Source organism: Electrona antarctica (assembly GCF_951216825.1).
Source record: "Electrona antarctica genome assembly, chromosome: 6".
Classification (NCBI taxonomy): domain Eukaryota; kingdom Metazoa; phylum Chordata; class Actinopteri; order Myctophiformes; family Myctophidae; genus Electrona; species Electrona antarctica.
In genome coordinates this window covers 47050637-47072065 of record NC_136811.1, presented here as the reverse complement: position 1 = coordinate 47072065, position 21429 = coordinate 47050637, and the positions used below count along the sequence as shown (strand labels likewise).

General features: G+C 42.3%; 1 protein-coding gene and 2 long non-coding RNA genes across 4 annotated transcripts; all 3 read right to left on the bottom strand.

The window, feature by feature from the left end:
- Window positions 1-2487: 2487 nt before the first annotated feature.
- Window positions 2488-7024, bottom strand: LOC306924253 (uncharacterized protein). 2 transcript variants are annotated; one of them, XM_079502690.1, is made up of 6 exons: window positions 6574-7024; window positions 6205-6291; window positions 4829-5005; window positions 4012-4153; window positions 3783-3913; window positions 2488-3590 (listed from the first exon to the last, which is right to left on the bottom strand). In XM_079502690.1, the coding sequence occupies exons 3-6, from the start codon at window positions 4963-4965 to the stop codon at window positions 3437-3439; spliced, it is 564 nt and encodes a 187-aa protein (XP_079358816.1). In that variant the 5' UTR covers window positions 4966-5005; window positions 6205-6291; window positions 6574-7024; the 3' UTR covers window positions 2488-3436. The 2 variants fall into 2 exon arrangements, with proteins under 2 accessions (XP_079358816.1, XP_079358817.1); XM_079502691.1 differs by lacking the exon at window positions 6205-6291.
- Window positions 7025-10131: 3107 nt separating this feature from the next.
- Window positions 10132-11631, bottom strand: LOC306925709. Its single transcript, XR_013790298.1, has 3 exons — window positions 11509-11631; window positions 10648-10951; window positions 10132-10613 (listed from the first exon to the last, which is right to left on the bottom strand). It is a non-coding gene; the product is annotated as an uncharacterized lncRNA (long non-coding RNA).
- A 5863-nt stretch (window positions 11632-17494) lies between these two features.
- On the bottom strand, window positions 17495-20562 carry LOC306924493. The gene is made up of 4 exons (XR_013790169.1): window positions 20425-20562; window positions 20056-20142; window positions 18683-18859; window positions 17495-17584 (listed from the first exon to the last, which is right to left on the bottom strand). It is a non-coding gene; the product is annotated as an uncharacterized lncRNA (long non-coding RNA).
- Between the last annotated feature and the right edge of the window lie 867 nt (window positions 20563-21429).

Sequence of the window (21429 nt, the reverse complement as noted above, 5' to 3'; positions counted from 1 at the left end):
CTTTTCATGGTTGTCGTATGACTCATCGTCAGAAACAGCCAAAACGATGCATTTGATGCAGTGTTTGTGTGTGCACGTGCATTACCTTCCACATGACCTGTGTGTGTGTGTGTGTGTGTGTGCACACGTGCATTACCTTCCACATGACCAGTGTAAGCATGGCCAGCACCAGTAGACCCAGTAGAATGGCCAGTATGATGACCCACAGAGGGACTGCAAATGACACATCAGGAGTGCCCCACAACACCAGCGTCCCCATCTGGACACACACAGTGACACACACAGTGACACACACACACAGTTGCTGTCGGGCAGAAACCTTGCATGTACAAAACCGTTACTTTTCAGGAAATGTGTTCTTTTCAATGTAGTTATATTTAGTGTTAGTCACAAGCTCTTATTTTTCATTGCACACACACACACACACACACACACACACACACACACACACACACACACACACACACACACACACACACACACACACACACACACACACACACACACACACACACACACACACACACACACACACACACACACACACACACACACAGCGTGTTGTGGCAGGGAGGGGGGCTGGATGCGGTAGGGCATCTCTGTCACCATGAAGGACACGGTGGAGTTGAGAAGGTAGAAACAATTCAATTTTTGTAGGTGCACATGTCACGCGTCTTCCCCATAGAGTATAAAGGCGTGATTTCTTTCTACGTCCGTGATTAGACATGGTAACGCCCCGCCTGCCTCTGATTGGCCTACCGACACTGCCCGTCTTGCCTGTCCTCCGAGATGCACGGGTACTCCGTGGTGGGAAATAATACAAGTACAAGAGAATGGCAACACGCAACAGTAACTTGTAACTTTAATTTTTGTAGAAGAGGCAAACCAATATTGTTTGTACCGTTTGCTTTGATTTAATAATTGATTGAACAACTATGATTTTGATTAATTGAACATGGTGGACCCTGTTGTAAACAAGTGTAATGCTTAATTGGGTCGTCCACTCACAGTTAACAGCCTTTGTATCAATTTGATTTGGCTGTCTAATACTAAAAAGATAAAGATCAAGGGAAAAGAGACCTTTTTACAGTACAATAATGTTTCAAGTTTAGAAGAATCAGAATATCTTTATTGTCATTGTACAAGACAACGAAGACAAATACTCTATATAAAAAAATACATTAAGACATATTGCACAGTAAGTCCCTTTAGTCCGTCAGGTGTCAGTGTTTAAAGCTATGACTGCTTTGGGGTAAAAACAATTTTTCAGTCTGTTCGTCCTTGCATTAATGACCTTATAGCGCCTCCCTGAGGGTATAAGTTGCAACCGGTGATCAATATTGGCTTGTTTCCATATTGGAGTCCTTTTGTACTAGCCTACTCAATTCATAGAAAACATTAATGATAGACAAATCAACATTTGCCTGTTATCTACCACATAAGTAGGCCTACAGCATGGAATTGTGGACAAAATATTATCCAACAAACAAAATGTTTTTGATCTGACAGTGGCTAAATCTCATCAGTCTGTGTGCCGAATAAAAAATAGGCCTTATATCATGATAATTCAATGCAATTTAAATAAAGGTGAAGTAAAAAAAAAATGCACTAAACCGCGGCAAGTTGGAAAACTGGCGAGTTCTCCGGATACCAATCTCATCAGTCCATGTGCAGTCCAATAATAGGCCTTATGAAAAAGGTTGAAAATTCGATGAATTATGATGAATTGAAAATGGAGCACCCTGATGTAAAGAAGTCTGAGCTTTTTCTGGTTTTATCCTCATAGCAGTCTTTGTATCGACATGTGCTTTCTTTTGAAATGTACCCATTCTACAAACTGAATAAAATGTTCAATCAATCAAACTCTTTTAATGGTGGCACATCAAATCTAAATGAATGATTTCTGACACAACTGTGGTGTGTCAAAGGGTGTGACCCTTGCTTGCTAGCAAAATATTGGCATAGGCCTGTCAAACAATATTAGGCCCTGCTAGTAAATACAATGTAGGCTATAACAAAAACACCAAGATCAAGTCTTTTGGGGAAAAAGTCTCTCATATATTTCAACTTTTTCTATATAAAAGCCCTACTACGAGTGAGACACAAAAGGAACAAAAATAGCCAATCTAAGTAAAAACTCATGTCTCAATTGTATTGTCTGCTATTTTTGAAAAATATAGGATAATAACTACATTGGATCCATTAGGAACACAGGTTATTTTTTCAACGTCCTGTAAAGTTATGCTTTTGGACATGGTTTCTGAGTGTCAGCTACAATATATATATATATTTACATTTTATTGTTTTATATAAACAGAACATCTAACATTTACTAATTCAATCTGTAGAAGCCATTTGTCAGAAATAAAATCAAACCATCACTGATGCAACATGGGCATGTGGTTTATGCACTAAAAAAATTAATCCATTGTCCATGCAATGTTTCAGCATTTCTTATTTATTCAAAAATAAAAAGAAAGTGAACAAATAAAATAAATAATGGCTCACACTGCCCTGTGCTCTGGTAAAAACACCCATGAGCATATTGGTCCTAATGAACCATAAAGGATATGAACATTTGTTTTGACAAACATAGGAGTACAGACAGACAGACAAGGCATTTGAACAGAGTGTACTGGAACTTTTCAGCTGTGTCAAAACATGGAAGTGTAGGGGTCGGGGGAATTAACTATGTACATAGTGCACCATCACAACATCTTTCAATTACACACCCCATGAAGCCTTGTGGTTTGTTTTTGTCGCATTCCTGAGTCAATAATTTGATGACAATGTCAATTTAGTCTGCTAGTGAGTCTCCTATATTGACCCAGGAATGCAAAGGAAAACAAACTTACAAAATCTCCATGAATTCAAAGCTTAAATTGGTGTGTAATAAATAGGTCAATTTGGAATTTAACCTGAGCAAGATACAATCGGATTACAATCTGATTACGAGGTAGGTCTGATTCGTACCTGGTTCAAGTATAACTCTGGCATTAGTCTTCTCAACATGGGGTTTGTGGACCATTACGGGTCTGTAACTCTCAAAGAGTGTACAAATGTAACCAAATGGACCCATACGGGTATACAAATGTACAAATGTAACCAAATGGACCCAAACGGGTATGCAAGTCTGGAAGCAAATGGTCTGAGAGTTAACAGAGCATTTCACACAAGATTGAATGTTGTTGAATGTCCAATTTGTACACTCAAGAGTTACAGCCCCGTAAGCGACCATTCGGACACCTGGTCCGCCCCGAAAACAGAAAGAAACAGCGGGTTAAATGATAATAAAGAATGATTAGTCTGCGATGGAAACCTAATCAGCGTTCCCTGGCCTGTAGGCAAGAGGGCAGACACGCTGAGAGACGGTATCTCCTACAGACTTCATGGCAACATAAGTTGGCGTGGCCTGTACAGGCAGGCTGGAGGCTGGCTACTTCCTGGTGAGGCGCCAGTGGTCTAGCATTCGATGCCAGTGGCAGCTTGGGCGGAGGAGCAGTGGCCTTCTTTTGCCACGCCAAACTCGCATAGCTTTCCCGGTGACATTAACAGTCTTGGCGGCGCCCCCCTCCAGTCTGGCCGTTGGGCTGTCACGATAGCAAATATAAGTTGTGATTTGTAATCACAAAAAGCACAGGGCGGATATGACAAATGAAATAGTTGATCTACCAGCAGCTACAACAGTCACAAAGTTTGTTGATCAAAATTATGCAAGAATAATAGCGATTATCTTCAATAATTGAGATTAGAAGATTATGTAATAAGTGTGACAGGCTTACCGGCTGGCCTCTCGGCTGGCTCTGTTGGCCGTGGCTGGAGGTTGGCGAGCAGCTGAAGTCAGGGGGAAGTCGCAACGGCCACATGGTCTCTCGGATGGCCTTGTGCATGTGTTGGGCCTGCACCGGATCCCCTGCAAGGGGGAGCGGGGAAAACAAATAAGTAAAGAGCAGTTGGTCCAAACAGCATAGAAGTAGAGCTTGCTTTGGCACTGGGTTGGGCTTATCTCACCTGTTTGGCTTCGTCCATCAGAGCTGCTGCTTCCTGCTTGCCCGTCTGCTGCACCATCTTGTAGATTGTAGAAGATACCGTCCGGATCTTGGAACAGGACATAGGGCTCATCGTAAGCGTCGATCTGTCCCACGCCCAGCACCTGGGGACAAAGTGTCAAAGACGGTTATCCTCCACACGACTGTGTGCTGCATTATCTCATTGAACTACTAACACAAAGTGGATGCTGAATTGATGCAGTGTGTCTATTTTAAACATTTCAACATCCATCTGTTGTGGTAAACATTTTGGCACAGATCGATTAATAGCAAAAGTGATGTGTTATTGCTGCTGTGGAGAAGAGGATCTCACCAGGATTCGATCGCTGTCTATGATTGTGTTGAGGGCAAGGCGGTGAGCGACGGTGAGCACGGTGCATTCCCTGAACTTGTCTCGTATGGTTGGCTAATAATAATAATAGTGGACCCTCAGAGGTCCTTGACGTGGTTCCAGGGGCCCGCCGGCTAAATTTGTTATTATAGCAACATCAGTGTAGCCACTTTAACCATATTTTACACTCTGCCTATTTGAAAATATAGCACGTCTCACAACGCATCGCGTTGCAACATGCTCACAACATGTTATCGTGCGACATGTTGTGAGCTTGTAGATCCAAACATTTTTGAAAAATTGTGACAATGTTTGACAATTTTTACAATATCTTTTCAGATGGGGGACTGCAACAAATTACCGTAGATATCTATGTGGGGGTCCTTCACATGAAAATGTTTTTGAGAACCATGGGGCTAGATGGTGTGCATGTTTAAGTTAGTGGTACCTGGGCTGGGGTCCACGTTGGCCGTAGCCTCGTCGATGATGAGGATGAGGTTCTTCCTCAGTACAGCTCTGGCCAGACACAAGCTGCCGCTGACCCACGCTGAAGTTGGAGCCTGACTCGGCCAGAGCAGTCTCCATCTTACCTAGGCAGTTCCTCCACCAAAGAATTCAACTGGACCTGAGATGGGGAGACACAATACAAATGTGAGTCTGGAAAAACCTTGAATGTTAAGCTGCGTTCACAATAACAGTGAAAAATCTACAAAACGACCAATCATACATAATTGAAGGGTGGGGTGACCGTGAAATCGGGCGAGTTTGAGAATGAGTGAAGCAATCAAGAAAGAAAACGGGACGTGTGTAATGTACAGATCTGAACTGGCACGTACGGAGTGCAACACATACTCTCTCCCCATGCCTTTGGCCTGGTGGAGACAATAAATTCCAAAAGTTATAATAGATAAATAATCTGTGTGTGACTGTGTGTGTGTGTGTGGGACGAATGTCCCAACTCTCCCGGTTCTCTAGAGCAGGGGTTCTCAACGTTTTTGGCTGGGGACCCCCGGAGATGCTTTGGCAGTGTCTCGGGACCCCCGCCCCGCCCGACCCAATATAAATTGACTGCTACAATAACCTTAATAATAGAGACAATACACCATAAATAAATACTGAAACCAGATATAATCATTAGGGAAGGTGTATGTATGTACTATATGTAAACTCTTCATTTCCATTTTCCAGCCATTCAGTTGCAGCAATTTTTAATATATATATAATTTGGGGACCCCCCAAAATAATTTTGGCGACCCCCAGAGGGGTCGCGACCCACGGGTTGAGCACCCCTGCTCTAGAGGTTCTGTAAGTAGGAAGTTGGGGTGCCTAAAATCAAGAAAACAGTGAAACAACATGAACACATGCAGATACTCTAGAGCAGGGGTGGGCAACTGGCGGCCCAGGGGCCACATGCGGCCCCCACCTTCACTTAATGCGGCCCGCAGGTTAATATCAGAACACTGATATAGTATTGATTGCAGCTTTTACAATTCCAAACATGACCCACTTTAATTACTTAGTGACTAGTATTCAAATATTGTCTTTTGGTGTAAATGTAGTTATGTTAACAGCTCATAAAGTTAACAACTATAACTAAATGCATTTCAAATTCAATAAAAAGGTTACTTTTCAGGATTCCAATTAAAAAAATAGCAAAACATTATTCAGGATTTCAATTCAAATATAGCAAAAAATAGCTGATCTACAAGCTCAAAACGCGTCGCAGTGCACGCGTTTTGAGCTTGTAGATCGGGGACAGTAGTATGACGTGGCTGTTGAAGACCCTCCAGGTGGGGCAAATTATCATTATTAGCCAGAACTCACCAATTGCAATTTAGAGCAGCTGGACCACAGCTCCAGTAGAGAAAAGTTTGGTGTGCAGTGTTGTAATTGTTCAGATGTGCGTCCAATCTGTCCATGGAAATGCAAGTGAGTCATATTTAGTTAGTTTCATGCTGTCCTATGTTTTTATATAAGTTAAGTTGATATATGCATATTTGATTTTTGTATTTGTTTGTTTCAGAGCATGTGAAAAAACAGGCCTCATCTTTGCACCACAGAGCTCTGATCAACTCCACAGAAGTTTCATGCACCTTGAATCAGCTTCAGTCTACACTCAGTTTTAATGGCGTTACAAAACACAAAAGAAAAGAACATTGTTATGGATACGACTGTGTGTATATGGATATGTACCTGAACACAGCTGTGTGGCTGGCCTGTTGGTAGAGGTGCTCCACATGTGCCACTTCATCGGCGTAGTAGCGCATATCCATGCTTCACAACAAAGAACCTTTCTGTCGTTCAGGGTTATGCCATGCTCGTTGTTCCACAGCCATCTCCACACGGCTCAAAAAGAAAAATCTCAAAGCAAATGTGTTTTAATTTACCGCAAAAAAGTTACTAGAGCCAACCTCTGACCAAAGTTAGGACAACAGCGCTGCAAAGAGCAATGATTAGGCTACAGCAAAGGTAAACGCTCCGGCGTACGACTACGAGAGCCAAGGGAACCACCAGCGGACCCTAACAGGTCCATTTGGTTCCATTTGTAGAACATTCTCAAAGGAAATGCTTTAAATGTGTGCTTTAAATATGAAGCCTCGGCGGGTTGATATAAATTCTCTACGGAAAGCGGCCCAAAAACGCCCAGACAACGGTACCCAAATAAGTGGTAGTATAGATGTAGGAACGGAACTGTCTATCTACGATGAAATCATAAAAACCCCGATAAAGAATGGACCGGACAACAAAGGGAAAGAAAGAGAATCGAAGGTAATTGTAAATATAAATGAAAAAACTCGCACATGGATACATTTGCAAAGCATACAGACGGGCACAGATCCCGACAAATGTCTCGCAGTGTTGTACAAACAACAGAAATGAAGAGGTCAATGCCCATGGCAATGAGCCATGCCCACAACTCCGCGGTCAGAATGAAATTACAGTAAATACAGGCGAGAACAACCAACACAAAAAAGATATATTCATATAATAAAAAAATATTATCAATAATATCATCGAAGGCGCGGTTGCGGAGTGTGGAGGCCCAGAAACCATCTAGTAGCGATGAAGCCTTGGCGGGTTGATAGAAATTCTCTACGGAAAGCGGTCTTACAACGGTACAGAAACAAGATGAAGAGAGTGTAAAGGAAAGATGAGAAACGTTCCTCTGCTTGACGCTTGACTCGCTTGAGTAAAAGAGAAGAAAGGGGGGCAACAAAGCCGGGAAATAAAGAAATTAGGTGGTAAATAGAAATGAAAGAATGTATTAAAGGAATAATTTCATAAATGATTACAGTAGTTAGTAGTAAAGTAGTTAGTAAAAAAAAAAGTCCATTCGCTGGCGTTCATCACGACACGGGTGACAGTAGGCTACAGGTTTACCCCTCCTGAGTGTTTTTTGTGATTTCTGTGCCCTACATGGTGTTTGGAGGGTGGAGTCGAGTGGAGATTGGAGGAGTGGCTTGTTTGGAGGCACACCTGGGCCTCATCTCTTTTTTTTATCTTTTTTTCTTCTTTTATTCTCTCTTTTCACTGTACAAGCCGTTTGTACTTAGACATGCATGGCTTAATCTTTGAGACAAGCATATGCTACTGGCAGGATCAACCAGGTAGTAAACCTGTGATGAACACCACTTCTAGCCTGGCTAATAAGCCAGACTCAAATCACACTGTCACCCATTTGCCATCCGTCACCTCCATGTGCTGAACCCTTTGTTTGTAGCTACTAGCTAGCATTTCAATCCTGTGTTCCAAGTCTGTAGGCTGTGTGCCATATGCCTTATGCTGCTGAGTGCTTGATAAGGTAACTTTAATACTGAGTGTTTAAAGACAAGGGAAGCTTGGTAGGGGGGTGCTGCCATTTAATTTGTTTTTGACTTTGTTTATGTTTAGTTAGGGAGCTTAGATTGTCATTTTTGTTTGGAGTGCCGTAGCTTAACTCTTTTCCTTTTCAGGTAGGGTGGAGTTTTGTTGTTTTGGCCTTGGCCTCCCCGATGATATATGCTTTCCCTATTGACATTTTCTATCTTCTGTAACCTCAAGATTATTAATAAATGTTCACTTTTTTTGGTTACGCTGGTTTGTGTTACTTTTTAGTTATGTGTTACTCCTTAGCCTCTAGACTCCATATAAGGTCGTAACAGGGGGTACCTGGAAAAAAATCTCCCCCCAAGGGGTACCTCGGCCAATAAAGTTTGGGAACCCCTGACATAGACAGACAGTGTTGTTTAGTCAAATGAAACTTTATTTCAATAAATCTTCACAAATTATATAAAAACCCCAAACATGAATAACAAAAGACAAATACATCTACAAGTTGGATATTTACATACATACTGTGTGTCTTTAAAAAAGGCTTCTAATATATCTCAACAGGATGTCTTTAACAAATGTCACTGTACATAGTGTAGTCTCAGTACTGTAATGGGCAAAGTACTACTAGTCAGCTCTGTATCAAATGATACAGATTTAAGATGTTTTTCTTTTATTGGAGAAAGTTAGTTTTCTTACTCAATAGACAATGTCCAGCAGTCCTTACTTATTGCCCCTGTCAGGCAAAAAACCTTGTATGTCCAAAACAGTTAGGTCTTCTTTTTTTTCAAAAATAGCATAGACATGCTATTCTTTTCAACTTTTGTGTGACACTAATGATAAGGTATATAAAAGGGGAATTGATTTGCTCCAGTCATGCTTTTTGGGGAGATTAAGTTGGATTCCATTTGAACAATTTCTCATTTACGTTCAGCCCCACCCTGTCTAATACACTAAACAGTCACTTATATATACACATGTCAACAGTGAGCCGGAAAAAAAACAAGGCCAGTGTAAACAAGCTGCAGTATCACGCAACGTCCCAAATATTGCACAAGCATTCATAAATATATACACATACACTCCAATGTGTGTGTGTGTGTGTGTGTGTGTGCGTGCGTGTGTGTGTGTCTGTGTGTGGTGCTGCAGTCCTCACGTCTTCAGTCCTGTTGCTCTGGTTCTCAACTTGTGTCCGGGGACCACTAGGGGTCCTCAAGGGGGCTCCAGGGAGTCCCCAACTAAATGACAAACAGTTCATCTTAACCAGCGTTACAAGCAAATACAAATAGAGAACGTAAAATAATGTCTGTTTTGATCACAGTGTCACTGTTATCGCTAAACCTACATCACAAAGACAGTAAATGAATTCTGGTCCAAATGACCGACCATTATCATGTATAGACAATTAACATGTTCTTAAATTGGAGTCCCAGAAATATTAATCGTATCAAATGGACGTCCGGGGGCTTAATGCATATCAAACTGGGGGGCTACTTGAAATGAAAAGGTTAAGAGACACTGCTCTACACTGAAGAAACGCCCTAAACAGAACAGACCCAGACAGCATTGCATGATGGAGCATACATAAACCTATAAAGCAGTAAGCAGTGTGTCTCAAAGTGGGGTCAAGGGACCCTCAGGGTTCCCTGAGAGGGTTCCTAATGGTCCCTTACAGCTCTGTAATAGTCTGGAAACCAGACAAATCTGCCATTGCAAAAAAGGAAAATTAAATAAAAGAATTGCCCCCACAGTGATATTAGACTGGCCATGCCAGGCTAGGTCTGTACTCTGACAGGCACTCTGTGTACACTTTCAGAGTAATACTATACTGTATACGTGCTGATGGCTTCTGAATGGAATATGAACTGAGGCTGGTTCTTTGGTTGTTCTCGTCAGCCACTCCAGGTGGAACAATCCTTTAAACACCTAACACCTTGTAAGTCCTAAAACACAAATACATTTGACATCGTCTCTGTCGGGTGGAAAGCCCATATGTCCAAAACGGTTACTTTTCAGGATTCAAATTCAAAAATAGCAAATGCAGATCTGCTACTTTTGCGTGATGCTGTAGTATGATCGAGTAGGTCATTAACTTACGAAAAAAACATTCGTTTCAGTGTAGAGTTGAAGGAGGAGCTCGGCTGTGGGTGCATGTGGAGTCAACCCGCAGATCCCAGGACTGATTTATAAGAAATAAATCTTCTTTCACAGCGAACGTTTTTAACTCAAATATTTGCTTCTGGCGGTCCCTGGAACAAATTATTTTGTATGAAAAAATGCATATCATTGTGGGGATCCTTGACATGAAAAGGTTTGAGCACCACTGACATAGAAACAAAGGTTGTTTTCCGAAAACTGTTTTCGTGTGTGTCTGATGTAGAAGACAGTTGTAGAATCGGCCTCAGGCCTTAATGGGTTAAACCCTCTATTGTCAGTAGAAACGGACGGAGTTAAAACTGTACTTGGACCGCTTTTTCTTCTCCTTCTACACCAACTCTCTTCGCCCAAAATGACCGATCTACAACAACCTCGTGAGTTTGTAGATGGGCTATTTTTGGCGATTGTTCTCCCAGAACAGTCATGCTGGGGTTCAAGTGGTTAAGTCACTCCGGAGGTGCTATGACCCCTCAGTCAAGCATCGACCAATCAGGAGCTGTGTTGTTGTAGAATCCTAGGCATCTGCTGATTGGTCGGATGTCAGCTGCTCCCTGTCTGAGATGTCGTCGTCGGCTGGTGGTCGCGCACGGTCGAAGAATCCACACTGAAACACACAGAGACACACAGGACATCTGAGTGTGTGTGTGTGTGTGTGTGTGTGTGTAACGGTGTGCATGCAAGTATATGTATTATACTAGAATTTCGCCGCCCTCCGGGCAGCTCAACTCTACTTTGCATTGCAGCGGCAATAGGAAGAAGGAAATTGCTCCACTTCATGTAATAGCTGTGTTTTTAAACCCATTATTGTGCCCTTCTGAATGGATTTTTGCTCCTCAGTGGGTTGACCAATTGATCTGGACTTTCACATGGGCATTGACCATTCGCATATGAAGAGAGTGACAGGGACGCTTTGGATATCATGTCCGTAGCATTCGCATACAGAGACGTGCAATGTTCGAACGAGCATCGTGTTATTAGCACCAATAGCTTAGCTCTAACAATGAAAACATGGACTTTTCATGGTTGTCGTATGACTCATCGTCAGAAACAGCCAAAACGATGCATTTGATGCAGTGTTTGTGTGTGCACGTGCATTACCTTCCACATGACCTGTGTGTGTGTGTGTGTGTGTGTGTGTGTGTGCGTGCACACGTGCATTACCTTCCACATGACCAGTGTAAGCATGGCCAGCACCAGTAGACCCAGTAGAATGGCCAGTATGATGACCCACAGAGGGACTGCAAATGACACATCAGGAGTGCCCCACAACACCAGCGTCCCCATCTGTACACACACAGTGACACACACACACACAGTTGCTGTCGGGCAGAAACCTTGCATGTACAAAACCGTTACTTTTCAGGAAATGTGTTCTTTTCAATGTAGTTATATTTAGTGTTAGTCACAAGCTCTTATTTTTCATTGCACACACACACACACACACACACACACACACACACACACACACACACACACACACACACACACACACACACACACACACACACACACACACACACACACACACACACACACACACACACACACACACACACACACACACACACACACACACACACACACACACACACACACACACACACACACACACACACACACACACACACACACACACACACACACACACGGCGTGTTGTGGCAGGGAGGGGGGCTGGATGCGGTAGGGCATCTGTCACCATGAAGGACACGGTGGAGTTGAGAAGGTAGGAACAATTCAATTTTTGTAGGTGCACATGTCACGCGTCTTCCCCATAGAGTATAAAGGCGTGATTTCTTTCTACGTCCGTGATTAGACATGGTAACGCCCCGCCTGCCTCTGATTGGCCTACCGACACTGCCCGTCTTGCCTGTCCTCCGAGATGCAAGGGTACTCCGTGGTGGGAAATAATACAAGTACAAGAGAATGGCAACACGCAACAGTAACTTGTAACTTTAATTTTTGTAGAAGAGGCAAACCAATATTGTTTGTACCGTTTGCTTTGATTTAATAATTGATTGAACAACTATGATTTTGATGAATTGAACATGGTGGACCCTGTTGTAAACAAGTGTAATGCTTAATTGGGTCGTCCACTCACAGTTAACAGCCTTTGTATCAATTTGATTTGGCTGTCTAATACTAAAAAGATAAAGATCAAGGGAAAAGAGACCTTTTTACAGTACAATAATGTTTCAAGTTTAGAAGAATCAGAATATCTTTATTGTCATTGTACAAGACAACGAAGACAAATACTCTATATAAAAAAATACATTAAGACATATTGCACAGTAAGTCCCTTTAGTCCGTCAGGTGTCAGTGTTTAAAGCTATGACTGCTTTGGGGTAAAAACAATTTTTCAGTCTGTTCGTCCTTGCATTAATGACCTTATAGCGCCTCCCTGAGGGTATAAGTTGCAACCGGTGATCAATATTGGCTTGTTTCCATATTGGAGTCCTTTTGTACTAGCCTACTCAATTCATAGAAAACATTAATGATAGACAAATCAACATTTGCCTGTTATCTACCACATAAGTAGGCCTACAGCATGGAATTGGGGACAAAATATTATCCAACAAACAAAATGTTTTTGATCTGACAGTGGCTAAATCTCATCAGTCTGTGTGCCGAATAAAAAATAGGCCTTATATCATGATAATTCAATGCAATTTAAATAAAGGTGAAGTAAAACAAAAATGCACTAAACCGCGGCAAGTTGGAAAACTGGCGAGTTCTCCGGATACCAATCTCATCAGTCCATGTGCAGTCCAATAATAGGCCTTATGAAAAAGGTTGAAAATTCGATGAATTATGATGAATTGAAAATGGAGCACCCTGATGTAAAGAAGTCTGAGCTTTTTCTGGTTTTATCCTCATAGCAGTCTTTGTATCGACATGTGCTTTCTTTTGAAATGTACCCATTCTACAAACTGAATAAAATGTTCAATCAATCAAACTCTTTTAATGGTGGCACATCAAATCTAAATGAATGATTTCTGACACAACTGTGGTGTGTCAAAGGGTGTGACCCTTGCTTGCTAGCAAAATATTGGCATAGGCCTGTCAAACAATATTAGGCCCTGCTAGTAAATACAATGTAGGCTATAACAAAAACACCAAGATCAAGTCTTTTGGGGAAAAAGTCTCTCATATATTTCAACTTTTTCGATATAAAAGCCCTACTACGAGTGAGACACAAAAGGAACAAAAATAGCCAATCTAAGTAAAAACTCATGTCTCAATTTTATTGTCTGCTATTTTTGAAAAATATAGGATAATAACTACATTGGATCCATTAGGAACACAGGTTATTTTTTCAACGTCCTGTAAAGTTATGCTTTTGGACATGGTTTGAGTGTCAGCTACAATATATATATATATATATATATATATATATATATATATATATTTTTTTTACATTTTATTGTTTTATATAAACAGAACATCTAACATTTACTAATTCAATCTGTAGAAGCCATTTGTCAGAAATAAAATCAAACCATCACTGATGCAACATGGGCATGTGGTTTATGCACTAAAAAAAAATGTATCCATTGTCCATGCAATGTTTCAGCATTTCTTATTTATTCAAAAATAAAAAGAAAGTGAACAAATAAATAATGGCTCACACTGCCCTGTGCTCTGGTAAAAACACCCATGAGCATATTGGTCCTAATGAACCATAAAGGATATGAACATTTGTTTTGACAAACATAGGAGTACAGACAGACAGACAAGGCATTTGAACAGAGTGTACTGGAACTTTTCAGCTGTGTCAAAACATGGAAGTGTAGGGGTCGGGGGAATTAACTATGTTTATTACATGGCTTGGTTGAATGCTTGATTCTGATTGGTCAATCGCTTAATTCAGCGGTGAGTTATCTCATGATAATGACCGCTCCGCTGTATAATGACCGCTGCCTAATCAAACCCTCTGAGCACCACCAGCTGCGCGGCTGCGCCCGCTTGATTTACTGCCGTTTCCAACATAACAGCCATGTAAACACACACACTACTGACACACAATGTAATTTACAGCTAAACATTGCTCTTAAAAATGTTTTTGAAAACATTTGAGCGAGAAATAGACGAAGCAGCTGGACCCGAAAATGGATTCTATTTGATCAACTCACTTCCTTGTTTTCCGACAGTGCTTCAGCCCTGCAGCTGGGCAGACGCAGCCAGCGCGAAGTTATGGAATACTTTTTTTGTTGTGTTTTGGATCAATGGATTAATTTATGTTAGTTAGCCATGTAATAAACGGGATAATATCTGGCTAGGTGGTCATTGTCGGGATATAATTCACCTTCAGGGAGTGTAACCACCTCGGCTTCGCCTCGGTGGTTAAACTCCCTGTCGGTGAATTATCTCCCGACAATGACCACCTAGCCAGATATTATCCCTTACACATAGTGCACCATCACAACATCTTTCAATTACACACCCCATGAAGCCTTGTGGTTTGTTTTTGTCGCATTCCTGAGTCAATAATTTGATGACAATGTCAATTTAGTCTGCTAGTGAGTCTCCTATATTGACCCAGGAATGCAAAGGAAAACAAACTTACAAAATCTCCATGAATTCAAAGCTTAAATTGGTGTGTAATAAATAGGTCAATTTGGAATTTAACCTGAGCAAGATACAATCGGATTACAATCTGATTACGAGGTAGGTCTGATTCGTACCTGGTTCAAGTATAACTCTGGCATTAGTCTTCTCAACATGGGGTTTGTGGACCATTACGGGTCTGTAACTCTCAAAGAGTGTACAAATGTAACCAAATGGACCCATACGGGTATACAAATGTACAAATGTAACCAAATGGACCCAAACTGGTATGCAAGTCTGACTGTACAAATGGAAGCAAATGGTCTGAGAGTTAACAGAGCATTTCACACAAGATTGAATGTTGTTGAATGTCCAATTTGTACACTCAAGAGTTACAGCCCCGTAAGCGACCATTCGGACACCTGGTCCGCCCCGAAAACAGAAAGAAACAGCGGGTTAAATGATAATAAAGAATTATTAGTCTGCAATGGAAACCTAATCAGCGTTCCCTCGCCTGTAGGCAAGAGGGCAGACACGCTGAGAGACGGTATCTCCTACAGACTTCATGGCAACATAAGTTGGCGTGGCCTGTACAGGCAGGCTGGAGGCTGGCTACTTCCTGGTGAGGCGCCAGTGGTCTAGCATTCGATGCCAGTGGCAGCTTGGGCGGAGGAGCAGTGGCCTTCTTTTGCCACGCCAAACTCGCATAGCTTTCCCGGTGACATTAACAGTCTTGGCGGCGCCCCCCTCCAGTCTGGCCGTTGGGCTGTCACGATAGCAAATATAAGTTGTGATTTGTAATCACAAAAAGCACAGGGCGGATATGACAAATGAAATAGTTGATCTACAAGCAGCTACAACACGTCACAAAGTTTGTTGATCAACAATTTCAAAACAAAATTATGCAAGAATAATAGCGATTATCTTCAATAATTGAGATTAGAAGATTATGTAATAAGTGTGACAGGCTTACCGGCTGGCCTCTCGGCTGGCTCTGTTGGCCGTGGCTGGAGGTTGGCGAGCAGCTGAAGTCAGGGGGAAGTCGCAACGGCCACATGGTCTCTCGGATGGCCTTGTGCATGTGTTGGGCCTGCACCGGATCCCCTGCAAGGGGGAGCGGGGAAAACAAATAAGTAAAGAGCAGTTGGTCCAAACAGCATAGAAGTAGAGCTTGCTTTGGCACTGGGTTGGGCTTATCTCACCTGTTTGGCTGCGTCCATCAGAGCTGCTGCTTCCTGCTTGCCCGTCTGCTGCACCATCTTGTAGATTGTAGAAGACTAGAATTTCGCGGGCCTTCGGCCCGCTCATCCCAGAGTTGCGTTGCCCCGCGTTGCGATACAGAAGTCCACAGATACAAAAGTGCACAGTGACACGCGTTGTATGCAGCTGTTTTGTGTTGCAGCGCGCGTGTAGTGTTGTTGTTGTTATCCATATATGCGCCTCGGTTCGTCCCGTTTGTTCCACGCCAGGTGTCGACGCAGTCGTTGGCGCAAATTTCTTATTATTTTAACTGTGTATGTAATCGCGGCTAGTAGCACACTTTTTTTTTTAGGAGCACGATGAGAAGTTATCAAATAATGTGTTTGAGGGCCCTCCTATATACAGCTTTAGTCCCCACACGTCTCAATATTTGCCATTGACAAAGAACAGAGAATTTAGGTCGAAATGCCGCAAAATATGACGTAAATTAAAATGCATTATATATATATTTTTTTTTAATTGAATGTAAATACTTTACTTATAAAAAAACCTGGCAACCCGCACCCCGCGGTCATTTTCCGCTAACCGGAGCGGTGCTCCCTAGCCTGCTGGAGGGGTTCACATCATCCCATGCACCCTCGAGAGGAAAAAGAAGGAAAATAAATGCAGCCTTGAGCCTACCTACCAATGTGTTGTGGAGCTTGATCACCTCCTCCTCCTCCTTTTCTCCCCAAATTGCCAATCCCAATAAATGCAAAAGTTGCCTAGTGTGAATACTTCCACAGCCTAATTACTAAAGGATAAACTATCAGTCTTCTCCGAAATCGGTCAATGTTTGTCAACTCAGCACGTGTTGACAACGCATAGTAAACAGAAGCCGTGTGTGTGTCACACCAAAAGTGGTGACCTATAGAATCCTGTACATAGAAGCATCACGCAATCGTCTCCCTCCCTGTGTGGGTCACGTGGTGGGCTTTGAGCAAATGGGAGAGGGACTGTAGTGTTGCCAGGTCCGCGTATTGTAAGCGAGTGGTAGTGTGTGTAAGTAGCGTGTTGAATGGCATTTTTTCTGTGCTTGTTTTCATAGACGTGGCAACAAATTAGGCGGGGGTGTCGGTGCTTGTGGCGTGTTTGTGTTTATTATTGATATTGATGTTGTTTGTGAGTGTGGACGGGAGGCGGCTTTAGTGGCAGTGCAATGACATTTTTTACGCGGATGGTGTTGAGTGTGGGCGTGCGGCGCGACATGAGGAGATAGCCGCCGATCGACGCGGAGGGTAAGGCTGTGTCGTCTTAGTGTGTTGTTGCAGTGTGTGTTGCAGCGTGTTGCAGCGTGTGTTGCAGCGTGTGAGTGACGTAGTAGCTGGTGACTTTGGGTTGGGTCCCTTTTCCTTTTGGGCACACCTTTTCAAATGTATAATAGATACCGTCCGGATCTTGGAACAGGACATAGGGCTCATCGTAAGCGTCGATCTGTCCCACGCCCAGCACCTGGGGACAAAGTGTCAAAGACGGTTATCCTCCACACGACTGTGTGCTGCATTATCTCATTGAACTACTAACACAAAGTGGATGCTGAATTGATGCAGTGTGTCTATTTTAAACATTTCAACATCCATCTGTTGTGGTAAACATTTTGGCACAGATCGATTAATAGCAAAAGTGATGTGTTATTGCTGCTGTGGAGAAGAGGATCTCACCAGGATTCGATCGCTGTCTATGATTGTGTTGAGGGCAAGGCGGTGAGCGACGGTGAGCACGGTGCATTCCCTGAACTTGTCTCGTATGGTTGGCTAATAATAATAATAGTGGACCCTCACAATTTACAATTTACAATTTAGGCATTTAGCAGACGCTCTTAATCCAGAGCGACTTACAATAAGCAAGAACAAAAGCATGGGAATACATCACATATGTAAAAAGCATTTATCGCGAAACATGCGTAAGCTAAGAACGTGACTAGAACATATCTATATAATGACACTATACATATAAACTATAACTAGAACATATCTATATAATGACACTATACATATAAACTACACATATATGCTATACTATGCTGTACATATATACTATGAAGTGCTATGACTACTATACACTATATACTATGAAGTGCTATGACTACATACAATGCACTTATTGTGCTGTCTACATGACATGCTATAAGTCTGTTTCAAATGCTATATAAGTCTAAGAAGTGCTGTCTAAGGGGGGTAGGGTAAGTGCTATGGGCCCCTCAGAGGTCCTTGACGTGGTTCCAGGGGCCCGCCGGCTAAATTTGTTATTATAGCAACATCAGTGTAGCCACTTTAACCATATTTTACACTCTGCCTATTTGAAAATATAGCACGTCTCACAACGCATCGCGTTGCAACATGCTCACAACATGTTATCGTGCGACATGTTGTGAGCTTGTAGATCCAAACATTTTTGAAAAATTGTGACAATGTTTGACAATTTTTACAATATCTTTTCAGATGGGGGACTGCAACAAATTGCCGTAGATATCTATGTGGGGGTCCTTCACATGAAAATGTTTTTGAGAACCATGGGGCTAGATGGTGTGCATGTTTAAGTTAGTGGTACCTGGGCTGGGGTCCACATTGGCCGTAGCCTCGTCGATGATGAGGATGAGGTTCTTCCTCAGTACAGCTCTGGCCAGACACAAGCTGCCGCTGACCCACGCTGAAGTTGGAGCCTGACTCGGCCAGAGCAGTCTCCATCTTACCTAGGCAGTTCCTCCACCAAATAATTCAACTGGACCTGAGATGGGGAGACACAATACAAATGTGAGTCTGAAAAACCTTGAATGTTAAGCTGCGTTCACAATAACAGTGAAAAATCTACAAAACGACCAATCATACATAATTGAAGGGTGGGGTGACCGTGAAATCGGGCGAGTTTGAGAATGAGTGAAGCAATCAAGAAAGAAAACGGGACGTGTGTAATGTACAGATCTGAACTGGCACGTACGGAGTGCAACACATACTCCCCCATGCCTTTGGCCTGGTGGAGACAATAAATTCCAAAAGTTATAATAGATAAATAATCTGTGTGTGACTGTGTGCGTGTGTGTGGGACGAATGTCCCAACTCTCCCGGTTCTCTAGAGCAGGGGTTCTCAACGTTTTTGGCTGGGGACCCCCGGAGATGCTTTGGCAGTGTCTCGCGACCCCCGCCCCGCCCGACTCAATATAAATTGACTGCTACAATAACCTTAATAATAGAGACAATACACCATAAATAAATACTGAAACCAGATATAATCATTAGGGAAGGTGTATGTATGTACTATATGTAAACTCTTCATTTCCATTTTCCAGCCATTCAGTTGCAGCAATTTCTAATATATATATAATTTGGGGACCCCCCAAAATAATTTTGGCGACCCCCAGAGGGGTCGCGACCCACGGGTTGAGCACCCCTGCTCTAGAGGTTCTGTAAGTAGGAAGTTGGGGTGCCTAAAATCAAGAAAACAGTGAAACAACATGAACACATGCAGATACTCTAGAGCAGGGGTGGGCAACTGGCAGCCCGGGGGCCACATGCGGCCCCCACCTTCACTTAATGCGGCCCGCAGGTTAATATCAGAACACTGATATAGTATTGATTGCAGCTTTTACAATTCCAAACATGACCCACTTTAATTACTTAGTGACTAGTATTCAAATATTGTCTTTTGGTGTAAATGTAGTTATGTTAACAGCTCATAAAGTTAACAACTATAACTAAATGCATTTCAAATTCAATAAAAAAGGTTACTTTTCAGGATTCCAATTAAAAAAATAGCAAAACATTATTCAGGATTTCAATTCAAATATAGCAAAAAATTGCTGATCTACAAGCTCAAAACGCGTCGCAGTGCACGCGTTTTGAGCTTGTAGATCGGGGACAGTAGTATGACGTGGCTGTTGAAGACCCTCCAGGTGGGGCAAATTATCATTATTAGCCAGAACTCACCAATTGCAATTTAGAGCAGCTGGACCACAGCTCCAGTAGAGAAAAGTTTGGTGTGCAGTGTTGTAATTGTTCAGATGTGCGTCCAATCTGTCCATGGAAATGCAAGTGAGTCATATTTAGTTAGTTTCATGCTGTCCTATGTTTTTATATAAGTTAAGTTGATATATGCATATTTGATTTTTGTATTTGTTTGTTTCAGAGCATGTGAAAAAACAGGCCTCATCTTTGCACCACAGAGCTCTGATCAACTCCACAGAAGTTTCATGCACCTTGAATCAGCTTCAGTCTACACTCAGTTTTAATGGCGTTACAAAACACAAAAGAAAAGAACATTGTTATGGATACGACTGTGTGTATATGGATATGTACCTGAACACAGCTGTGTGGCTGGCCTGTTGGTAGAGGTGCTCCACATGTGCCACTTCATCGGCGTAGTAGCGCATATCCATGCTTCACAACAAAGAACCTTTCTGTCGTCCAGGGTTATGCCATGCTCGTTGTTCCACAGCCATCTCCACACGGCTCAAAAAGAAAAATCTCAAAGCAAATGTGTTTTAATTTACCGCAAAAAAGTTACTAGAGCCAACCTGACCAAAGTTAGGACAACAGCGCTGCAAAGAGCAATGATTAGGCTACAGCAAAAGGTAAACGCTCCGGCGTACGACTACGAGAGCCAAGGGAACCACCAGCGGACCCTAACAGGTCCATTTGGTTCCATTTGTAGAACATTCTCAAAGGAAATGCTTTAAATGTGTGCTTTAAATATGAAGCCTCGGCGGGTTGATATAAATTCTCTACGGAAAGCGGCCCAAAAACGCCCAGACAACGGTACCCAAATAAGTGGTAGATGTAGGAACGGAACTCTGTCTATCTACGATGAAATCATAAAAAACCCGATAAAGAATGGACCGGACAACAAAGGGAAAGAAAGAGAATCGAAGGTAATTGTAAATATAAATGAAAAAACTCGCACATGGATAAATTTGCAAAGCATACAGACGGGCACAGATCCCGACAAATGTCTCGCAGTGTTGTACAAATAACAAATGAAGAGGTCAATGCCCATGGCAATGAGCCATGCCCACAGCTCCGCGGTCAGAATGAAATTACAGTAAATACAGGCGAGAACAACCAACACAAAAAAGATATATTCATATAATAAAAAAATATTATCAATATCATCGAAGGCGCGGATTAGGCCTACTATTGTGTGGAGGCCCAGAAACCATCTAGTAGCGATGAAGCCTTGGCGGGTTGATAGAAATTCTCTACGGAAAGCGGTCTTACAACGGTACAGAAACAAGATGAAGAGAGTGTAAAGGAAAGATGAGAAACGTTCCTCTGCTTGACGCTTGACTCGCTTGAGTAAAAGAG